The sequence below is a fragment of the Zosterops lateralis genome (genome assembly GCF_965231275.1).
Source record: "Zosterops lateralis genome assembly, chromosome: 5".
In the NCBI taxonomy this organism is placed as follows: domain Eukaryota; kingdom Metazoa; phylum Chordata; class Aves; order Passeriformes; family Zosteropidae; genus Zosterops; species Zosterops lateralis.
Window position 1 is genome coordinate 59,140,099 of NC_139766.1, and position 23,369 is coordinate 59,163,467.

The 23,369-nt window shown below is 36.6% G+C and overlaps 1 protein-coding gene across 3 annotated transcripts in view; it reads left to right on the forward strand.

Annotated features, from left to right (window-relative positions):
- Positions 1 to 23,369, forward strand: part of LRBA (LPS responsive beige-like anchor protein) — a gene marked incomplete at its 5' end in the record, with an annotated part of 363,200 nt that overhangs the window by 36,506 nt on the left and 303,325 nt on the right. For all 3 annotated transcript variants that reach the window (XM_083862452.1, XM_083862454.1, XM_083862453.1), the window contains 20 exons: positions 585 to 816; positions 961 to 1,061; positions 3,258 to 3,353; positions 5,328 to 5,449; positions 5,555 to 5,681; positions 6,463 to 6,582; positions 6,899 to 7,045; positions 7,899 to 8,096; positions 8,652 to 8,785; positions 9,982 to 10,090; positions 10,206 to 10,358; positions 10,968 to 11,136; positions 12,537 to 12,616; positions 14,688 to 14,750; positions 16,587 to 16,684; positions 18,815 to 18,907; positions 19,713 to 19,821; positions 20,354 to 20,435; positions 22,065 to 22,188; positions 22,446 to 22,638. In XM_083862452.1, coding sequence (XP_083718578.1) covers positions 585 to 816; positions 961 to 1,061; positions 3,258 to 3,353; positions 5,328 to 5,449; positions 5,555 to 5,681; positions 6,463 to 6,582; positions 6,899 to 7,045; positions 7,899 to 8,096; positions 8,652 to 8,785; positions 9,982 to 10,090; positions 10,206 to 10,358; positions 10,968 to 11,136; positions 12,537 to 12,616; positions 14,688 to 14,750; positions 16,587 to 16,684; positions 18,815 to 18,907; positions 19,713 to 19,821; positions 20,354 to 20,435; positions 22,065 to 22,188; positions 22,446 to 22,638 — 2,550 coding nt within the window. The remainder of the gene's footprint in view (positions 1 to 584; positions 817 to 960; positions 1,062 to 3,257; positions 3,354 to 5,327; positions 5,450 to 5,554; positions 5,682 to 6,462; positions 6,583 to 6,898; positions 7,046 to 7,898; positions 8,097 to 8,651; positions 8,786 to 9,981; positions 10,091 to 10,205; positions 10,359 to 10,967; positions 11,137 to 12,536; positions 12,617 to 14,687; positions 14,751 to 16,586; positions 16,685 to 18,814; positions 18,908 to 19,712; positions 19,822 to 20,353; positions 20,436 to 22,064; positions 22,189 to 22,445; positions 22,639 to 23,369) is intronic.

Genomic DNA, 23,369 nt, shown 5'->3' on the forward strand with positions numbered 1-23,369 from the left:
TGCTGCTGTTCCACATTCCTGCAAATACAGCAAGCCTGTGCTTCCTTTGAGTACCTGGGACTGCTGATGAACCTAGCAGTTAATTCTTAATCAGCTTTAGTCACTGTCTTGGGAATGCCTCGTAAGTGTTCATAAGTGGCAATATTTCTGATGTGCATCAGGTCCTTTTGGCTAGAATTGCCCTCTTAGTGGAGATGTGTTAAACAAATGAGAAGGAAGGTTTTAGGGTCACTTCAGATCCTTTAAGATATCTTGACTGCTTTGTGGGGCTCACCTGTTTCAGAACACTCACTTGGTGTCTTCACTTTTCTGCTCAACTTGGGGCATCTCTATCCTAAACTACCCAAGTGTTTTTCTGCAGCAATTGTCTGATAGTAAGTGACACCTTAAGGGCACCTTTGCTACTCAACAGAACTTGAAACAGAAGAAAAATAACATATTGGTTGATACTGGCTCCATTATTATGTTTTTTTTCCCTTACATCTTGGACAGTTTTCTTCTCACAGAATGAATAACTTTAGGCATGGAGTAATGCTTTGATACAGTTGCCTGAAACATTTTTTTTTAAATATTTTTTCTGAAAGCTTGTCGGGGGCCAGTTTGACTTGGAAATGAACTTTATCATCCAAGAAGGAGAGGGCATCACGTGCATGGTGGACTTACTGGACAAGTGTGACGTGACCTGCCAGGCTGAGGTTTGGAGCATGTTCACAGCCATCCTGAAGAAAAGCATACGGAACCTGCAGGCCTGCACGGAGGTGGGGCTGGTGGAGCAAGTGCTCAGGAGGATCGACAGAGCTGACAACATGATTGCAGGTACAGCCTCCCCCAGTGTGGGACTCAAACTGTGCTGCTTCTAGGCAAAATCTCATGTTATTGACTCAGTTATTGATTAGATGATAAAAATTTGATCACTGCATTTTATTAAGCACTTCCATCACCGTTCTTTTTGCTTTTCAGATCTCTTGGTGGACATGCTGGGTGTGTTGGCCAGCTATAACCTGACAGTTCGAGAGCTGAAGTTATTCTTCAGCAAGCTGCAAGGAGAAAAAGGGAGATGGGTAAAACAAAAACACAAAACTGAAGCAATTTTTATCATGTTGCTTTTATTTTTTGTAATTTTTGCAAGTTAAGACTGTTCCATAAACTTCACGCTAAACAAATTTGGAATGTATCAAAAAATGTGGGAAGCTTTCTTATATATATAAAGAATCTATATATATATAAAGAATCCTTTTACCTGAAAGCAATTAAAATAAGGGAGTAGAACAGTGATGAAGTTAAATTTCTTCCTGAACCTGTGGACTATATTGGTCCTTTTGAGCACCTGGGAATAATAAGGTGATTCTTAAGTCTTTTTATGCACATGCTTTTGCTTTTTTGATTCCAGCTATGTGAAATTGAAGGAAAAAGGCCTAATTTTTTTTTAAAATCACAAGAGAGAAATAATAAAAAAATTCCTACATAGGCAGTTCTGATTGCTCCCATTTTCGCATTGCTATACTTTACCTGAAGATTAAAAAAATACCCAGTTAGAGAAGTGAGAATCTTGGCAGAAATTGAACTAAAGGAAATAAGTCCCAATGAAAAATTGTATAATTTTTCTCTTGTTCTTGTGTGGAGTGGAAAGGGACCCTTTTGCAGCTGAGAAACCACCTTCCCTAAAGTAAGAATGTGTATGTTGTAGAGGCCACCTGATAAAGTTTTCTTCAACACACAATTGTTTCACTGGACTTGGGAACTATTTTATCAATAATTTTACCTGCTTTCAATTTTAATTCAGCTCCTGTTATTTCTAGAGGCTAGTGTAAGGGAAAGGTAGCAGTGTCTCTGTTGACTTCATATAATTTTTAAAAAGTGTCTACCATATAAAAGCAAACATGCGCACATAATACTTCAGATTTTAAAAGGCCCTATGAAATAAATAACTTTGGACATCTTAACCTCCTTAAATAAAAATACTCTAAACTTTATAGATGGTTTCAACTTAATAATTGAACATAGAGAGTATATTTAACTGTAAGCAAATTAAAGTCGTCCCTGTAACATTAACTTTTTCATTTCCTGTCTCTCTGCTATTTGCATTTAATTTCCTTTCCTTATTAAAGACCAAATGCAGGGAAAAGCAGGAGAAAAATGCCACAGTTGGATTGCCAAGGAGTTGTACAGCTCCATAAATCTTAAAATCAGCAGAACTGTAAGGGGACCAAATATTTTGCTGCAACACGATTTACCTGGTTAAATTCTGTAGCACTGCAGACATCTAAGCAGCTCTCAGCATTTCCTCCTCAATTTTAACTCAGATTCTTGAAGCGCTGCTTAGCTGACTGCACCTTTGGTACATTTGAAATACTTGTAATGCATCATGCATAGTTTTCAGAGGTAGCTGTTCACTGCAGGGTGAAAAGGGCACTTTCATGAAAATATCAGGATTATAGAATCATAGTTTAAAAACTGATCTGCCAGAAAGATATGGTGTGGTGAAAGACACCACACAAAATTGTTCTGTCACTATGATCAGTATTTGCTGTTCTTCTGTTGTGAGCTCATACACTTGTTTTGGAGTTTATAATTGCAGACTGTTGCAATAAAATCAGCAGGATATGGGTTGTGGAAAAGTGTTAAGTATTCACACTGAGCACTCAGTTTCAGTGCTCTAAACTGCCCTTGGGACGTGAATCTTTATCCATGGACTTAGGTGAAAGTATAAACCAAATCAATTTAATCTAATATATACTTGTAGTCCTGATGAAAATAATCCTTCTGCTGCTCTGCCCTGTCCCTTTTGCTAAGTCTTCCCCATCTCCCTTGTGTTGGCACAGGTTTCACTCAGCCACAGCCCAGAACAGATGTAATTAAAATTTTGTTTGCATTTGTTTTCTCTGAGTTAGTTTTCATCTGGCCCAGTTCATTTTCTTTAGCTTACTGCAAAATCATACAGAGAGCTGATGGAAATGAACAGACAGAGGCAGGAATCAGCATTCAGGCTCAGTTTAATTTATATTGGGTGCAAGTGGCTCTGGCTTTCAAGTCCTTAGTGAAATTACCTAATTAACTGCAATTCAGTGCACCTGCTGTATATTGTGTGAAGGTATTCCTGACTGTTAATGTTGTTTTATTGAAAGTGCTGAGTGACTTAGCAGGGTGTTACATGCAAAGTTTTAAAATGTGTTAGAATTTGCTTTCTGTGTGTATAGTCTTTTCTTTCTTAGGGGTTTGTTTTATTTATTTACAAATGTAGTAATTCTCTTTGTCAGCCACCACATGCTGGGAAGTTACTGTCTGTGTTAAAACACATGCCTCAGAAGTATGGACCTGATGCCTTCTTCAACTTTCCAGGAAAAAGTGCTGCAGTATGTAGATACTTTACATTTCTTGTTTGTTTGTTCATTGTTCTCTTAAGGCCCTTGATTATTTTAATCCGTGGTGTTTTTTGTCTCATCTGTCACTGTCATAGAGTTTTAACATTTTTTTCTTGGCCTGACACCTACACTAGTGCCTGAAAAAAATGTGTTTATAATAGATGTGAAATATCACTGCAGAAGGACAAATACTATTACATGAAGAATGGATACAAATGAGGCTGCTTTTTCCGTATTTTGTTGGGTTTTTTCAGACTGGTTCAGTTAAAACACATTGCAAGGAGAATATATCTGCTTTTCACTATAGATGCTTAATGAGAAATCTTTGAGAAAGCATTGAACCTAGACATTTACAGGCTGAACAATTCTGAAAAGGATTAAATTTAGCAATGATTAGTCTTTTTGTAATTGTTCCTGTGACTCATTTCTAAATTTTATGGTGTTCACTTTAAATATAATTTGAAACTGAATAGGCAGTTGGAAAACCTTGTGCAGAATCTTCTGATGGAATTCAAGTATGTCAACACTTTTGCTTCTACAATTGTAGAATGAAAAATTATGTTCAAAATTTCATGCTTAATTCAGAATAGGATTTGAATAAGATTTATCAGATGACTCTTTCCAGTTTTCTTCACATAAACCCATTAGCTTTCTGCCTTGGTGGCTTGAGATTGAATTTCACCAACTTGATGACATAATGAATTATTTTTTTGAATGAAAACTTTGGAGACTGAAAAATGCAGACTACTAGAAAAGTGCTCCTGCAGTTTTATCACATGCAGCAGAACTTGGCAATAGACAGACATGTTTGTGTTCATTCTAGTTATTCATGGTTTTCTGTTTAACTTCTGGTTTGTATTTAACTTCTGTTAATTACGTTGAATGCTTGAGACATATTTTATGAGATTGGAGTGCCTCAGTAACCTTTATGTAGTTATTTATATATATTTAAATTAAGAAGTTTAAGAAATTAATTATTTGTCATAGTTACTCTATGATCCATTGTGAGTTAAATCAAGTGGCATAATGCTACCAATTCCCAAGAGCTGGGTGCAGAGACATGGAGACTGGTTAGTTAGCTGGCATACAGAAGGATTTTTATAGCATTTTGTGTGGACAGGAGTAGCTGAATGGAGCATGGGAACATAGTTACAAGTCTGGAGACACTTGAGTCCTTTGATTTTTTTTATTCATTGGTACTAATCATGTGGGTGGCATCTTTGATTAGAGGTTATGACACTCTTAATTGAAGTGTGTATTGTGAATCTGGGCTGCACACCAGCAAAATGTTAATAATAATGTTTAAAAAACCCAGCCAACTGAAAAAATCCAAAAAATAAACCCCAGCTGTTTGAAACAAAGGGTTCTGCCACACGGTTTGTAACTCAAGGGCTTTGCACTAAAAAGACAATGTTTGATATGAAGATTTTGTCTGGTGGAGATTGTATTACATTTCTTTTGAGGAGATTTGTAATTCTGTGTTATTCTCACTGTAAGTCTACATAGATTTGAATTTCAGGAGAGAAAATTATTTATTAAGTGAAATATGGCCAGCTTTCCCTTCATGATCAGTTATTTTCCTGAAAACCAACACTAAGTGAAAATGGAACTTATTATTCTATCAGGTTACCATAAAACCGAACCAATCTGAATTTGCATTTTGGCAAGTCGTTATTCCATAAGACTTTCACTAAAGCATTTAAATTTTGAAGCATAGGTTACTATTAATAATCTTTTTTGAGGTATAAAGGTCAGTTATTAAATATTTAGGTTAATTAAATGTTGCAACAATCAAGTACAAAGAGAACAGAAGTTAGGCTAGTTTTTTTTTTCTTTAGTATAGAGGAGCTGTATACATTTGCAGTGTCTCTGTTTATCAGCGTATATTTGTATAGTGTATCTTAAGCTGCACACTTTTACTGTTATGTTGATCTTTCTACATGAGTAACTTCTTGCTTTCCTCAGGCTATTGCCTTACCTCCTATAGCCAAGTGGCCATACCAGAATGGATTTACTTTCCACACTTGGCTAAGAATGGATCCTGTAAATAATATTAATGTGGATAAGGATAAGCCTTATTTATATTGGTGAGTATTATGTAAAGCTGATATTGCTGGTGTTCAGTTTCTGTTAATTATTCAATAATTTCTGCATCCATCTGTGTATGTGCTGATTTTGTTCTGATTTGTCAGTTTTCGAACAAACAAAGGACTTGGTTATTCTGCTCACTTTGTTGGAGGCTGCTTGATTGTAACGTCCATAAAATCAAAGGGAAAAGGTTTCCAGCACTGTGTAAAATTTGATTTCAAGCCACAAAAGGTGAGTAAAAAGAATAAAATCTTTAAAACGTGTTTCATGAATCTAAAATTGTAGCCTGGGAGTCTGTGTCATAGCTATTGATTAATCTCATCTTTCTGTGGAAAAACAGTTACACTGGAATGAGCAAAACAAATTTGTGTTCTGAATTCTTATTTCTTTATGATTTTACAACTAAAACATGAGCTGATTTTATTACTGGTGTTCAAGGCTGACTTGCCTGTTGGGTAGTGTTATGTGATGTTGAATGTTCCCTTTTTCGCTTAGATATCCTGCTAATGTTTCTGGAACTGGTGTAAACATCTTGTGGGAGAACAGGCCTCCTCAGGAATTCCTTATCAGTAATCCCTTGCTGTAAATATGGATTCTGTTTGTGATATTTGACATGCACAGCCTTTGAGAGGCTTTAGTCTGGAGCCATCCTTGCTCTTTGGAATGGCATTTGTAGTAGTTCATCATGCTAAGAGTAACCCAGTTTAGAACTTATTTACAGACTCGTTTCAGTGTAAATCTTGTTCAGTATTGTCATAAAGATTTTTGGAGTTATATGCCATAAATACCTTTTGAGCTCCTGTGTGGAAGAAATGGCACATTATCCTTTGACACAGCAATGCAAGAAAAAACTCACCAGTGACTTATTAATCTTTCCTACTTAAAATACATCTTTCAGTCTTAATTTAATTCACATAAAGAGTTGAATTTGTTCTTTCAAGCCTCACTTGAATGCTTAAGCTGCTCCCAAGTGTTTCTGGAGTTATATCAATTGTTTTTTATTATTGCTTAGTGGTACATGGTGACTATAGTGCACATCTATAACCGCTGGAAGAACAGCGAGCTCCGGTGTTACGTGAACGGGGAGCTGGCGTCCTACGGGGAAATAACGTGGTTTGTCAACACCAGTGATGTGAGTAATCCCTGCACACCCACGTCTATAGCTGATCATCTTGATGCATTACATAGATATTCTTTGCCGCTCTGTTCATAAACTTCCCCCATTTTATGCATTTTTTAAAAAATGTTGGAATAAAAATGGTAACTTTTTTGGTAGAGGAATAAATTGTGGTTTTATGCATCTCAGAACCTAATACTTGTTTCTACTGAGGCCCTCAAGTACTTGTTTACGTAAAAAATATTCCCTGATGAAATGCATATTTTTTTGCATGATTTGCTTGTGTAGCATGGATTAAACCCTGTTACTGGGTTCTGTTTTCTGTTTTCAGACATTTGACAAATGTTTCCTGGGTTCTTCAGAAACAGCAGATGCCAACCGAGTGTTTTGTGGGCAGATGACATCTGTTTACCTTTTTAGTGAGGCTCTCAATGCTGCTCAGATCTTTGCCATTTATCAGCTTGGCCTGGGATATAAGGTACCTTAGAACGGACTTTCCTAAGTTTAATTCTGCCAAGGCTCTTTATGCTAGATGCTAAGAATGCCGTGGCACCTCTGTGTCCTAAAAAATGATCTTACAGTGTAATATTTTTATTAAACTCTTCCATGTTTCTTATGTAAGCCTATGTATGGCCGTACAAGTAAGCATTAGTTCAATTTCTTGATTTCTTGTAAAACAAGAAGCATGGTGCTTCTGTTTGCTTCTCAAAATTTCCATGTTGGTGGCTGGGAGAGGGAGAACACAACTGTTATCTCTGACTGGGTTCACTTTTTCATTGAGGCTGAAAACTTCAGATCAGTTATGATATATTTGTTTCAGAAATGTGGCTTCATAGTTGCTTGTGCTAGTGGGTTTTTTTAATGTGTGAAGTGAGTGCTGAGGATTAGTTTTGTTGCAGTGATTTATTATTTGTTTTGTCATAGCCTGAGGGGCACTAATTGAAGGCTGCTATTCCCCAGCAGCTGTACAAACATACGCTAAAAAAGATGGTTCCTTTTCTATCTGCTCCTCAATTATTAGTTCCTTCTGAGTGAACATTGCTGACAGTCCTGCTGTTTCCAGGCTGATGTGGTTCTTTTACATTACCCACCATCCTGGCAATGACACTCTTCAGGGACCAAAAACATTCTGCCATTTTCATGCTGTAAAATTGACTTTGAGTCTTAAGAGTCTTTGGTTCTTATGAGAACCTTTCTTTATGAAATTCTGCTTGATTAAAGGAGCAATATTTTAATCTTTTTTTTTGCAGTGATTGTTCCGATCTGTATCTTCAATGTGCTTAATATAATTTATTTCTCCTTTCCTTCCTCAACCTTGCTTCCCAATCCAGGGAACATTCAAGTTCAAGGCAGAAAGTGATCTCTTCCTCGATGAACATCACAAATTGTTGCTATATGATGGCAAACTCTCCAGTGCTATTGCTTTTATGTACAATCCAAGGGCTACAGATGCACAGCTGTGTCTAGAGTCATCCCCTAAGGATAACCCTTCTATTTTTGTTCATTCACCACATGCCCTCATGCTGCAGGTAAATCAGCATTTTTATAGATTTGGAGGGTACAAATGATTTCTGTTTGAAAACCTAAAATCTAGTTTTATAGGGATTTTGATATGGAATTTTGTATAGGTTGGGGTTTTTTTGCGTTGGCCCTCCCGTTTCTTGACAGGAAAAGAACCCTAAAAAAAAAAAGATTCTATGAATAAATACAAAGGCTGTGTTAGCTTTGAAAAAAATCATTCTTCCTCACTTCTGACATGTTCATTCCCCTACAGATGTTCCCTATCTCCCATCCTTTGCCCTGTTAATATGAAACCCTTTTCTTCCCTGTGCTTTGAGTGCTACCTCCTGTAGATTTACCTGAGGATCTACACTGTAGATCTGTATTCAGAAGTGTCAGTATCTGAAGCATCAGGTCAGGCATACTGGGCATTTAGTGTGACTGTGGCAGCCAGTTTGTTCTTGCTGTTTCTTTTTATTTAGTAATAATACAGTTTATATATTGAAGAAATTGAAAGCTCTTTTAACAAACTTTTTATCAGTTTCTGAAGGAGGTTTCAATATTTCTTGTTTTTTCTCTGTCAGGATGTGAAAGCAGTCTTGACGCACTCCATCCAAAGTGCCCTGCACTCCATTGGAGGAGTTCAGGTGCTTTTCCCTCTCTTTGCACAGTTGGACTATAGGCAATACTCCTCAGACCACATTGACACAACTGTTTGGTGAGTGCATGTACTTGCAGTGTCCTGGGCTTTGTTCCTTTGAAGTAGAGGAATTACCTATTCCTTTATCAAATGGCAAAGTAGTTTGCATTGTCTTGTGCAGCAATGAATTATGTCTAACAACAAAAAGGTTACAGCCAGGACCTCAAAGTGTACCAAGTGTTCTGTGAAAGCTCATAGAGAATCAAAATGTACACATATTTTACCCTTGACGATTCTTCCTTTGTATGTAGCAGAATTATGGATAATTCTCTTATGCTTGTCATGGAGAGAATTCAGTGGGGAAGACTTCAAGAGAAGCTCTGGGAAGGGTGAATTTTTCAGCTACATGAAGTCATTCCTTCGAACTTTTTTTTTAACCTTCAGATTTTTGGAAGTTACTGTTACTTAGTGCTGCTGCTAGACTTTTCCTCTGGGTTTAATCTCCGTTTCAACTCCATCCAACTTCATAACAGCCAGACACAGAAACTGGTGGAGCTCCCAACTTGAGGAACAGCAGTAAAAGCAAAGGGGTTGGATTTTAGAATTCTGGTGTAATTTGCTCTGAATCATTACATTTGTAGTTTCATGACTGTTTAAAGATGATCTGTATCCATACTGTTGCTTAGAAGGGATGGTCACGATGTTCCTGCACCCCATCTATTTATGTCTGAGTGTCTCCTCAGCTGGCTCAGACTTGGGCAGGGATAAGTCAGGAATTTGATGCAGTTGCAAAGTGGCCCAGCAATACAGGGGTTTTCAACTGATTAGTCTTGATCCACAGGCACTAGTGCCTTAACAGGAATATTCCCTCTGGCAGCAGCACAACAGCAAAGCTGTGCCTAGAAAAATATCTGCTCATCTGATAGTTTAAGAAGTAAATGGCAATTGTAACTGATCCTGCAAAAGTTTGTAATTGAAACATGAAGCAGAGAGAAGTACAAACTTAACTGTTGCTTTTTTGCAATAATTCAGAAGGATTTTGCTTTTGTGTGGTTCTCTCAAAATCCAGAATTTCAAGTTAGAAAAGCATTAACAAAATCATGAAGTTTTTTGGAGCAAGCTTTCAAAATTCAGTCTTTTTGTTTAAAAAGTTCTGAATTGAACATTTGTGTAACATATATCTCTGGGTTGTGTGGTGGGAGTGTTAATTTGGGAATACTTTGTCTTCTTGTAAGCCTTTAATGTGTTTTTGTTTACTAAACCATGTTTTCCAGTTCTACTTTACTGGCATTCATCATGGAGTTGTTGAAGAACTCTATTGCTATGCAAGAACAGATGCTTTCCTGTAAAGGCTTCCTTGTGATAGGATACAGCCTAGAAAAGGTAAAGTAAATTGTCCTTGATGTCTTACATTAATGCTGGATTTTAATTTTTTTTTAAGTTAAATACTTTTCCTAGACTGTTGCAGGGCTCTCCTTAAGCAGGTCTTCTTTTGCAGTCTTCCAAAGCCCACGTTACCAGAGCTGTGCTGGAACTTTGCCTTGCCTTCTCGAAATACCTGAGCAATTTACACAATGGGGTGCCCCTGCTGAAGCAGCTGTGTGATCATGTTCTCCTGAATCCTGCAATATGGATTCATATCCCAGCACAGGTAAAATTGTTTATTCTTCTCAGTAAGATGTCTTATGGTGTATTGATTTGAGAGTGTTGAAACTGAACTGAATTGACTCCAAAGAATTAGGAGTTCCAGCTCCGCAACAGAAATCATCCAGGGATTTTCTTCAGGCTCTCCTTTGCTGCATATAATTGTCAAGGTTTGCAGACCCACAGGGTTTTCTGGGAGTTGGGAAACTTGCAGTGTTCTGCAGAACAGAGTTTTGACTTTTGACCCAGATTGGGAAGGAAGTTTGGATGGGTTAGTTGGGAAAAACTCAGCAATTTTTGAAGAGGAAATTATCTTGGTTGTCAGATTTTAAGTCTTGATATAAATTGAAGTGACTATTTTTGTTTTGGTGAATCTTTGTTCTCTGACAGCGAACAACTTTAATCACAACTTGCTATCTGAAATTTTCTTACCAGCACTGTGCAGTTTCAGAAATAGAATGAAATTTTTCATCAGTTTGCAGAGGTTTTAAGACTAAGCCATGCAGAGAAAATCTATTTCTTTAAGACATTTTGGTAGATAAAATGTAAGAATTCAGTTGTCTGATGTGCTGCAGTTGAGGTATGATGATTTTTGTTTTCCTGACCGGTGGTGTAGGTTCAGCTGACCCTGTACACTTACCTGTCTACCGAGTTCATTGCCACTGTTAACATTTATGGAGCAATCCGGCGTGTTGGGACAGTTCTTTTGGTCATGCACACCCTCAAGTATTATTACTGGGTGGTGAACCCTCAGGATCGCAGTGGGATAACTCCCAAGGGCATAGGTACGTACCTATATATATATTGATTTTTTTTTTCCCCTCACAATCTGATGTTGTGTGCAATATTTAGAATGGAACTGTCAGTTCTTCAGAAATAATTACCCTTCAGTGGGGTGGATTCCCTGGAACAGTGCAAGTTCTTTTGTCCTTGAAAGATTTTTTTCACAACCTGTAGGAAACTTTCTTTAGAAGTCATGTCATCTGCCATCAGACGCCTGTGTGAACTGATACTAGACAGAAGTGGTCAGAGAAATGGTCGGATGTTGGAACTGTAGAGCTCTACCTGTGTCTTTCTCTGTAATTTTTGGAATTTCAGAGAGAGAAGCAGGTGGTGGGAGTGAGTGCTCCCTAGATGTGTCTGACTTCTTGCCACCAACTTCTCAAAATAACCAGCCCTTCCTGTTGGAGGGCTGTAAGGATTGTATTTTTCATCCTTTAAGAAGCAAAGCATGCATGTTTTCTCTTTTCTTTTTAGTCTCTTGTGGATTTACTTAGTTTTGTAAGTCATTTCTTGAGCCTGAGGCAAGTGGATGAGTAGGATAGTCTGGGTAATGCAATTTAATGGCTTATTTTGACTAGGCTGGTTTATACTGAAAATAGCTGTTCTTAAACCAAATATGCCTGTGGGCCTATACTTTATAAAACCAGATTCGTATGATCACTTTCATTCTCTATATGGTTTACTTTTCTGTGATGATTAAGATCATGAGAACTGTGACCCTACAGGCAGATATAAAAACTATCCCCCAAAATGTGTTTTCAACAGTTCATTTGCTTTCTGTACCAAAGCTTTTACTTGACTTTGACACTTGGTTGCACCTGTTTTTTTAACCTTGCCTCTCCTGGGAACTACTGAGTGTTGGAGTATTTAAAATGTTTCTTTGAAAGTCTACTTTAGATAGAGACGGCAGAAGTCAGTCCTTTTTGACTTTGAGTTAACAAATTAAGTCATGTCTTTCAAGGTACTCTTTGTACGTAGCATTATAAGATTGATTTTTTATGTATTTATTCAGTGTATAATAATGACATGTAGCTCTTCCTTTGAGCTATGGAAGAGCTTTAAAAACACCTGTAAACTGCAAAAATTTGAAATCTGAAAATTTTGACATAAAGTTCTGGTATCAGTCTTATTCCTTGCATGAAGTTGGTTTGTAGCACTACAGGGAAATGTTAAAATCATCAGAATTTAGATGAAGCCTTAGTGGAACATGACTGATCAGACATTCTGCTAATAAAAAGTGATAAAACACATTGCTGTTTTGTGATCTGGAGTAGAGGGTGGGAAGAGTTAGAATTGTACCTTCTTTACCCAGAAAGTGCATTTTATTTTTCTTTTTGTGAAAATGCAGTCTATGCTAATAACAGCATAATTCGTATTTTATATATCTACTTTTCTTTTGTAGATGGTCCACGGCCTACTCAAAAGGAGATTTTATCCCTGCGGGCATTTTTGTTGATGTTCATTAAGCAGCTAGTGATGAAGGTAGGATAGCTTTCAATTATGATAGGATATTTGAGTTTCCTTTCGTAAAGAAATGCCTAACATGCTTTAAACATACTGAATTTTGTGATAGTAAATAGACAGAAAAGCTGCATAAGGTGCTGCGTTTTGTTGGGGCTCTTGCCACAGACAGGAGTGCTAAAAATGCATTTTTTTTTCCTCTTTTAAGCTGTTTTTATCGGAAGTGGAATTGTTACTAGCTTAGAAATGTTTACCTTTGAGGAAATAAGTATTTAATTTCTTGTTATGAGTTTTTTTTTAAACATGAGCAGTATCAGCGATGTCGTAAGTGCCTGAAGAGTAAAGAGAAACATTGGATATTGTATGCTGTGGGTCAGTGGGACAGAAGAGGATAAGAAAGACTCTATCACTAAATTTCATAACTGTTTCTTGGACATTAGAGGAATATTCTAATTCAGCAGCTCTACTGCTTATAGGCTTTTCATGACCCTCTCTCATCATAAGTTTTCATCTCTTTTCTCCCTTCTCTGGGCTGGCTTTTCTTGTCTTTGAATCTGCCTCCCTTTTCCACTCTTCCCCTGTGTTGCTAATGGACCAGTGAGCTTTGCATGAAGGAGTAACTACCAGAAAAGCTCTGCCCTTGACTCTTTAACTCTTTCTTTAAATTGGATAGGCTGCAAATGAAATATCAGGGACATTTGAACTATTGAACTCTAAAAGACTGTCATTAAGTTCTAGATTCATTCTTACTATTTTTTGGTGTTTTGTCAAATTTCTGTCAAATATTTACAACTTGGACAGTTTTGGGTGGAGTTTCACCAGGTTTGTCATGGTTTAACCTCAGCTGGGAGCCCCACAGCCATTTGCCCAGTCCCCCAGCAGTGGGATCAGGGAGAGAGTCATGAGAGCAAAAGCTTGTTGTGAGTTGAGATAAAGACAGTTTAACGGGGAAAGCAAGAGCCACACACACAAGGAAAGCAAAACAAGGAGTTGATTCCCTGCTTTGCCATGGGCAGGCAGCTGTTCAGCCATCTCCAGGAGAGCAGGGCCCCATCATGAGTACCAGTGACTTGGGAAGACAAACACCATCACTCCAAACGTCCTCCCTTCCTCTTCCTTCCCCTCACTTTATATCCTGACCATGATGTCCAAGAGTCTGGAATATCTCTTTGGTCAGTTGGGGTCACCTGTCCCAGCTGGGTCTCCTCCCAGACACCCCCACGTTCCTTGCAGTGTGGAAAGCAGAAAAGGCTCTGGCTGCGTGAGCCCTGTTCAGCAATAAAAAAACATCCCTGTGTTATCAGCCCTGTTTCCGTCACAAATCCAAACTATAGCTCTCTGCTGGCTCCTGTAAATAAATTCTACCCCAACCAAAACCAGCACAACAATAAATAAAACATCTGTTGAAAAAAGTTAAGGTTAATCCTTTAGCAAGTTTTCTGTTTATATATAGTGGTGCAAAATCTTTTTTGGGAAATGAAAGACTTGCTTAAAAGCCCTAGAAGTGGAGAAATCTGGTTTTGCCTACCCTCATCATATTCTTAGAAACTGTTTGTTTTTATTTTATTTTCACAAAAAATACCTCAAGACATATTGCTGACATAGGTGCCATAAATGACTGAGATTTCTTCAAAGTTGATAGCAACTAATGATGGGCTTCTCTAGTGGAAAATAAGCAGCAAACATATAGATATGGGTATAGCTAAGAGCCTCATAATTCAACTTCCAGATCTGCTTTTGAGTCCTTTTGGCTACTTCAGTTTAATTCTTCTATTAACAGGAAGCTCTCAGTTCAAATTGACTGTATCAATTAACATGTATTAGTCTACCAATTTCATATACTATATTACTATTTATCTTGTTTTTATGCCTGTGTTGAATTTGCCTTAAACCACTTTTATGGCATTCAGTGGATACCTTTGGGGGCAGGGAAGAAGCCACCTTGCAACTATGAAACTATTACAGGATCAAGTGAAAGCAAATTTGTTGTGTGGTACTTGCTTTGTGATATAAAAATTTCTTGTCACAATGCTTGTTTTGGAAACAATTCTATGCTTGAAGAGTGATACTTAAAACCTATTTTTTTTTAAAGGACTATGGAATAAAAGAAGATGAATTGCAGGCTATCCTCAATTATCTGCTCACTATACATGAGGTAATTTTTAATTTGGGGGATGTGTTTATGAAGAGTGGGACATTAGTGCTGTTTGTGACCAACAAATGTTTGAATAATTTCAAATATAACCTCCTTTATGCCACAAGATGGCTCTGCAGAGGAAGTAGCAAACATTGTCCAATTCTTTAGAGTAGTGTGTTGATATGCCAATATTCTTGCAGTGATTTAAGCACTATGTTCCATGTTAGATTGAAGTTCATTAAGCTAGTAAGTCAAAATGGTTTCTTATGTTGTTCTACAAACCAATTTACCAAGCAGAAAACAGATGGTGAGACTGACTTTAAAAAAAAGTCAAAACCTTGTTTTAGGCTGCCTAAGTAATATTTTTGTTTTGTTTTTTCCTCTCTTTTTTATTTTGCTTCTTAAATAAAGCAATAAAATTGAAAACATGCATTAAAAAAATAAAGATGTATGTTAATGGCATCTAAGAGAGGCATATAAACTTAATTGGGAGAAAATGTTGGTTACCACTGATACATCTGCATCTTCATATTTTAGCACCAGGAAAAGGCACTTTATGCCAGATGCAACATCAAAGACAAGGGAAATGGGGACATAAATCTAACTGATCTCATCTCTGTAAGGGTGCTTGAAATGGGAAAAATAAGGAATTAATTGAACTTCATTTCAAGCAGTATAGATTTATTTTTTTTTTTTTAGATTTTGCTTACACCTATATTTTCCTTTTATTCTCTGTGCTGATTACTACTATTTGGTAGTACCATAGTCAAGCAATTCTACTTTATGTGGAGAAGTGAAAAATAAGACTCTTGGTAACATCTTAAGAGTGAACTAAAATAGCAAAAGCTTTATATAGCCTTCAGATGAGGATGTGGTGTTTTAAATATCTTAGCAGTTTGCATACTCAAGTGTAAAAGATCCATGAATGCTGAATCCCACAATCTAACTGTGAATTCAGAAAAACATCAGCAAAAAAAGTAAAATTTAGCCTTCCCATATGGCTAAATAGTGATAGCGTCTGTAATATCATCAGTATCATCAGTCTGTATTATCAGATGATAGTCCTCATCAGGTGAACAGAGTTGTTCTTGAGGATTTAAAACTGATTTTCTAATGGAGTATTAGAGTATTTGTTCAAAGTGCTCTAGAATAAAAAATCAGAGTATTTCCTCGAAAATTTTGGGCAGTGTTTTATTTGTGGGCTCTTTTTGTTTTAAAAATAAACTTTCATTTTAATACTACAGAGTGTGGGAAAGGACACTTGCATTTTGTTATTTCTTAGGTTATTTTTAGTAACAATAAACTTGGAACAAATTAATGAACTTTAGCTTAGCATGCTTTGGACTAAAAGTATGGAAAACTTTACTAAGCAGCTTGAATTACTCATTTAAAATACTGTCTGAGGCAGGTGGTAGTATTTTTTTCCTCATGGTTTGAACATTTCTGAGTAGAAACTTTTCGTTAAATCCCACCCTGTGCCCCAGAAAATATGCAGCAGTTTATTTGTAGCTCCTGTGCAGGAAAGGATTGGGGAAAACACATGCAAACAGAGGAGCACGTGTGTGGAAGGAAGTACTATAGTCTAAATTTCCATTGCCTGTCAAATCCCTACATTCCAGACACTGATATATCACTTTTCACCCTAAACAATTAAGTATATTTTTCATAATGTTTTCTCCTGTACTTGCCTTTTAGAGCTATAGTTCTTTTGATCCTGGCCAAAATGATTTGGTCCTTAGTTTATTACTATTCTCCACATACTTTTGAAATATTTTGTAGTGATTCTTTTAGCCAAAACAATAATCTAAACAGTGTATGTGTTGTGAATTCAAATTTGTAACTTTTATCCAACAGGATGACAATCTAATGGATGTCTTGCAGTTGCTGGTTGCTCTGATGTCAGAGCATCCTGGTTCTATGATCCCTGCATTTGATCAGAGGAATGGATTACAGTAAGTTTGGATTTTCTAAGTGGGAAAAATGAAACAGTGTTTTGACTGTACTGTTGCTTGCAAGAATTCCCAAGAAATCTGAACGGTTCTCATCAGTGTGTGTGTTGCAATCATAAACTCCTCATCTTGGGAGATTTTTGGGTCCAGGTGTTCATTTTGACAAGAGGTGCTGTTGGATTTATTATCAATGAGGTGTTTTTATTTAATGTTTCCAAGCTGTCAGTCACACTTTAACAGGAGGTGATCCATTTCAGTCTGTGCATTGATGTCTTCATCTACTGGTGCTCTGTCTTCAGCCCACCGTTCTGACAGATGTTGTAGAACTGGGAGGGGGCTGACAAAAATTAGTTCAGATATCTTCTGATCCTTGGTGGTTTTCTTCCCTTTTCTTTTTCCTGTGGGACTTTTCCAGAAAAACTTTTTGTTTGCTTAAGAGCAGCCCTTCGTGCTATGCACAGTTTGCAATCTTTTTCCCAACAAACAGAAAAAAATTGTTTATGCTATCGTGAGAGAAAAGTAGGGGAAGTAGCAGATTCTACTTGTGCAAGTAGAAAATCTGCTAGAAAAGTTAAGTTATGACTCTGATTATTCTTGTGGCTCTCAGAGGGTGGTCACAGTATTGAACTTTTGTAATTTAACAGAAACCTGCCTGACCATAGTGGGGAAAAAATTGGTATAGGCGAAAAAATGTAAGAACAATTCCTAGAAGGATGTTGGGAATAGTGATTCTCTTACTGTGTGAAGGCAGAGTCTCATTTCATACATTTATTGATGCCTATTGGTTAACCCCTGTTTATATATGTATTTTTTCCAGTTGCCCTTTCTCAAGAGATAAACATGCATTCAGGCACATTTGTAATTGTTCTCTCCCTTTTTAGTTCTAGACTGGTTGTGTTTTTTTTGTGTTTTTTTTTTTTTTTTACTATTTTCATCAGATTTGATTTCGTTTGTATGGTAATGTATTATGTATGGGAAACTAATAAAACCTCTAAATAATAAAGTATTTGAATGTCAGGTTGGGTCTCCAATGCAGTACATTTGGTTTTATTTAACAACTAGCAGTAGGTGCTTTCTTTTTTGTTAACAAGCATATGAGCAAGTCAGCATGAATAGTGAGTCCACAGCAAGAAATCACTTTGTTTTCCTGTCTCATTTGTTCCACTCCTTGCTCTGGTATTGTCTCTAGTCACTTAATGGATTGTTTGTATGCTTCTTGATACATCTACTTTTTGCAGTTGAGACATGATAATCTTGAAATTTGAAAATAATTTTCCAAAGCTTTATAAATATTTGGAGTTCTCTTGAAATTAAAAATGTTAAAATAACCAGTCTAGGGTGGGGAGAAGAAAGGAAATGCTTTTTACCTATACAGTTAGGAAACCCTGATAGTGTTTTGTAAAGGAAGGCAGAGAAATGGATTCTATTGCTTGAATGGCCAGTGCATCATAGGTTTACTTATTTGTTTCCTTCTATAGATGTGTGGTTGCAGCATTTTAATTCTATTTTTTTTTCTTTGATCTTAGTTTAGGTGTCCTGAGAATAAGTTTTGGGTATATAAAAATAAAAGTATGTAACTATTGATGAGTGCTCAGTTATGTATAGATAAGGCCTAAAAACTTGAAGTCCTTTGAACTCTTTAAAACTTCCAAATCTAAAATGCCATGTTGTAACATGGAATAGTTTTGGAAAGGCTCTCCATATTTGTTTATATGAGGTAGGTTTTTTCCTTCCCCCTAGTGAAGTGATCCGAATTTCTTAAAAGATTTTATCATAACATATTTATGGTAAAGCATAAGTGCTGTGCCTTCTGTTCCAATATGATTTCATGGAACATTTGGAAATTAATATTTTCTTTTTTCAAAGAGAGCTTAGTAGTCTATGTAGATAAGTTAAATTATATTTCACAGATTTAAAGATCTGTTGAATACTGTGAACCACAGTCCAGCTAGATCAGATAATGATGTGGCCCTAAGCACTTGACTCTCTAAAAAGTAAGTGATGAAAGACATTGGATGTACCTGATAAATATATTTAGATGTCTAAAGTTTTTATGGGAGGTTTACACGGACCAAAAACCTTCAGTTGTTTTTCTTCAAATTGACAGAAGACCAATGTATTTTCTCCACTTAGGGTTGTCTACAAGCTTTTAGCATCACAAAGTGAAGGCATCAGGGTGCAGGCTCTGAAAGTGATGGGATATTTCTTAAAGCATCTTCCTCCAAAGTAAGTACTGATTTGAGTCTTAAAACTAAACCTTCCAAGAAAGGAAGGAGTAAAAGTAGATTGTGACACAGACATTCTGTGTTATTTTGTGTATGAATTGTTTGGTGTATTTATACACATCTGTGTATAAAGGGGAAAAAGCTATATTGGAGGTTAATCACTAAACAGGCTTCACTGAATAGCAGCTACTCTTCTTCACTACCCCTCAGTTTATTTGTCAGGAATGTATTTTTGATATGGTGGGGTTGCTTGTTGCTGGCAGCTGGTGTCCAGGCATTATCACTTCCTTATCAAGCTGATTGAATAGTTACTTGCAGTATGGCCTCCTGCTTTTTAAAGTCACTCTTTCCCAGTGAAATAAATAGTAAGAATAGTAAGAATTAGACTGGCGAGATGGAACCCCATGTTACTGAGAACTAGGTTTAACATGTCTTGAGTTGACTGTGACAGTAGATAACTATTGAGATTGCTGTCCATGGTTGCATTTTTGAGTGAAATGAGGGCAAAGGTGTCCTTTACTTAGTGTTTATCAAGAAATCCCCAAGGCTGTGTTTCAGCTTTTTGGGCCCATGGGTGAGTGGACCTCATTGACGGAAGAAAGGTGGCTGCCTTCAGGGAACGATTTGTCCTTTCAGAATCTGAACACTTGCCCTTTCCTTCACTGAAAGTGAAAGACTTAAGGAACAAACAAGAAAAATATCTTCCCAGTGATTTTGTATTTCTTCAGGCACGTGTTTTTAAACAGTTTTTTCTCCTAAAGCAAATGGAATGCATGAGTTTATTTTATCTTTCTCTACCATTTTAGGAGAAAAGCTGAAGTTATGCTTGGACACGGATTGTTCTCTTTGTTGGCTGAAAGACTGATGCTTCAGACAAGCTTATTCACCATGACCACATACAATGTCCTGTTTGAGGTACTCATACACTGTAGTTAGGATCCAATCTTTCTAATTACTTGTAAGACATTGTTAGAAAATTGCTTACATATTTGTGCTGATATGTTCCAGATGACATTAAACCTTAGTGTGGTGCAGCTGAATGCTGCTTTGTTTCCCCCCCAAAGCTCACTACTTTGGATTTACTCCCTCCTTAACTTGGTTATGCTCATTATGAACAATTCTAGATAATGAGTAACCTGCATGTCTCAAGCAGATGCTCATGTAGATGTGGAATTTTATTACAGCAATGATCTTGCCTTAGGATAATTGCTTTGGTTAGATTCACATTCATCTTCCAGTGTATTTTAAATAACAGTATGCACTTTAGAGAGAAATAAAAAAATAAAGTAGCTTATCGAGTTTTGGAAACAGGTTGAAATAAGTCATCGAGAAAGTTAATGGGGGTTTTTTGGGATGATTTTTACAATGATGATGATTGTGCTGCATCCAACTATTTTTCAGTAAGCTGTCTTCATATACATTGATATGGCATCTTCTTTCTTGCTAGATTCTGACTGAGCAGATTTGCACTCAAGTAATACATAAACAACATCCTGACCCAGATTCAACGGTGAAGATACAAAATCCTCGTAAGAATGATGCTCATTTTTAAGTGCTACCTTAAGAAAAGTCTGCTTTAAAAGAACCCTACTAATGAAAAACCTTATTAATTACATCTACCAGTCTTCTAATCTCACTTTTACATTTTTTTCCACTCTTAAAGACAGATAACTTGTATTTAGTTGGAGTTATGTACAAAGTATGTCTCTATAGCTCTTTGAAAGACATTTTATGTGTCTGTAGTTCATAACTCACCTTTTTTGGTGATGCAGTCCCATTATGAAATGGTTTTTCAAGACTTGTACACACAGGATACTTTGATTTAATACATGTTAAGGTTCCAGCAAAATTCTGAATGCATTATTTAGTGATGTCAGACGAAATTACCTGAAATATGGAAACACCTTTCATCTTAAATTACATTCAGTATGACAATGCTAGATGGAAAATAGTAGAAATGTATCTGCTCACTGTTTTGGTTAGCTTACTTTACTGGAAATATCTTGATATGAAACTTTTGATGTCTTTTGAACTTAGAGAAAATATTGATGTCCTTTCCTGAACTATATACATTATTAATGTGCTCTGTACATAATACAGTGATAGCTTTGGGAGTTAACTTTTTTCTGGAGAAATAACAGATTTTTTGCTTTTGTAGCTGCTTTGTCATTAAATGGAGGTCACAGTTGTAGGTGTACTTCAGGTGGAAAGTGGGGGAAGAGAAAAGAAAGCAAAGGCAGATAGAGAGGAAAGAAAGCTGGTTGCATTATGCCATTTTCCTTCTGGTAAATCTGTATGAAGCAAGAGATGTGAGCATGTTTTGCTTTGCTGTTGCTTTCTCCTAAGATTATTGAAGTTGACAGTCACTGCAGTGGTCAGTGTATGGGGACTGAGTTAATTCTGAAAATATGTAGGTCTGGTAGGAAGAGTGACTTCTAGAGGCCCTTTTTTAGATCATTACTATTATCAAATAAGGAATTTCTCTTTAAAGAAGTTGGACAAGATGAACTGCAACTATCACAGTGACTGTGTTCAAATTAAACCCTAATTCATTTACAAAGCTGACTTCTTTTAAAGCAACAAGACGTTGCCCCACTGCTTCAAAAGTGTGATGTACCCTCAATTTTGACCTCCTAAAAATACAGAAAACATTGTGATTGTCAGAGAGAAAATTTTATATTAGGAAGATTTTTTTATTACTGAAACTGTTAAGTTTAATTGGAAGTTGGTCACATACATTGAAAATTCAGTATCATTAAGACAAAGCAAAATCTCATAAAGTAGAACATTTTTTTCATACATTTGTTTTCTAAATGATGCTTTTTTATGTGAACCTCATGTAAAAATTATTCTGACAGGTTCTGATAGCTTATCAATTGTCATGCAGTAATATTTGTGTTGCTTAAACATGGTAATTCAATGAATTCTATTTTCTTTAGAGGCCTGCAAATCCCCCTGATGGGTGACTAGGTTTGAAAAGTATTGGAAGAAAGGATTTGTTTTACTTAAACCTTCTTCTCCAATAGAGATGTGCTTTTTCTCAGTATAAAACTTTTTTATGTGGTGTCACTTTCCTTGTACAAACACTGTTGAAAGAAGCCTTGTGTTTTATGCTGTGCTTGGTCCTAATATTTTGTTACTCATGAACTGTTTTACAGAGATTTTGAAGGTTATTGCAATCTTGATCCGTAATTCTCCACAGTGTCCGGAAACTCTGGAGGTCCGGCGAGCCTTTCTCTCGGATATGATTAAGCTTTTTAATAACAGCAGAGAAAACAGGAGGTAAGGTGGCTTGCTCTATGCACAAGCAGATAAAATAAATAACAAGGTCTCCTAGTAAATTAAACTCATGAGGGCAGATTTCAGCTTCATTGCTGTTTCAGCAAATCCTGTGCTCTAGCAAAGTCTTCTGTAAGAAAAATTAGAGAAGCTTGCATGCAGCAATCTTTTTAAGGGTGTTGGATTCTTGATTTAGCTGTTGTATATATTTCTAAGCTATATTTAAAAATATGATTCAGTAGCATGTGTGTGTTTTGCAGGAGTTTGTTGCAGTGCTCTGTCTGGCAGGAGTGGATGCTTTCCCTTTGTTGTTTTAATCCAAAGACCTCTGAGGAGCAGAAGATAACTGAGATGGTGTACACCATATTTCGGATTTTGCTGTACCATGCAATAAAATATGAGTGGGGTGGCTGGCGTGTGTGGGTGGATACACTGTCAATCACACATTCAAAGGTGAGATGAATCAAATTTCGGGAGCGTTTCTGAAAAATTTTGGTGTTGGTCTTGCTTTTTGGTAACAGCAGGAACACAAGGTGGCGCACCATAGCTATTCATCAACAAAAATACCTTTTAGTAACATCAAAAGGCTGTAAAACAAATGAGTAAAAAGCAAAGAAATCCAAGTTAAGGCAGATGCTTCAGCTGTTAAACTGCCATGGAATATGGGGTGAGAGTGCAAATCCTTGAAGTATGAATGAGACTATTACCTTTTGTTATTGTTCTGTCTGAATTTTGTTGTTGTTACAACCAGAGTTACATCATAAAAGTTATTAATGGTTCTCTGAATAAGGCACAGTAGTACAAAGGTATTTTAAACTGCCTTATTCTGAACAAAAGAGTTAGGCCAGTGTGGGCCTCAGAATTATTCTGGTTATCAGAATATTTACTTATAATGAAATAAATTATAAATTACCTGTTTCTAAATGTGTGCAACTTAGCAGTGTGAAAAAGACATCTGTGAGTCCAAAAGATCACTTTATGATACTAAGGAATTGTTGGCATTTCTGAAGTCTTGGATTTTGCATGAATTTTTGTCTTAAGAAAGGTCAGTCTCTGCAGACAGCAAGAACCTTCTTATTTTGCAGCTCTTTTTATTGCGTTGAGAGGTTTGATGGTGGATTCTTGGGCTATGAGGAGACAATTGTAGAAATCTATATAATAAAAATGGGTGAAATAACTTCATT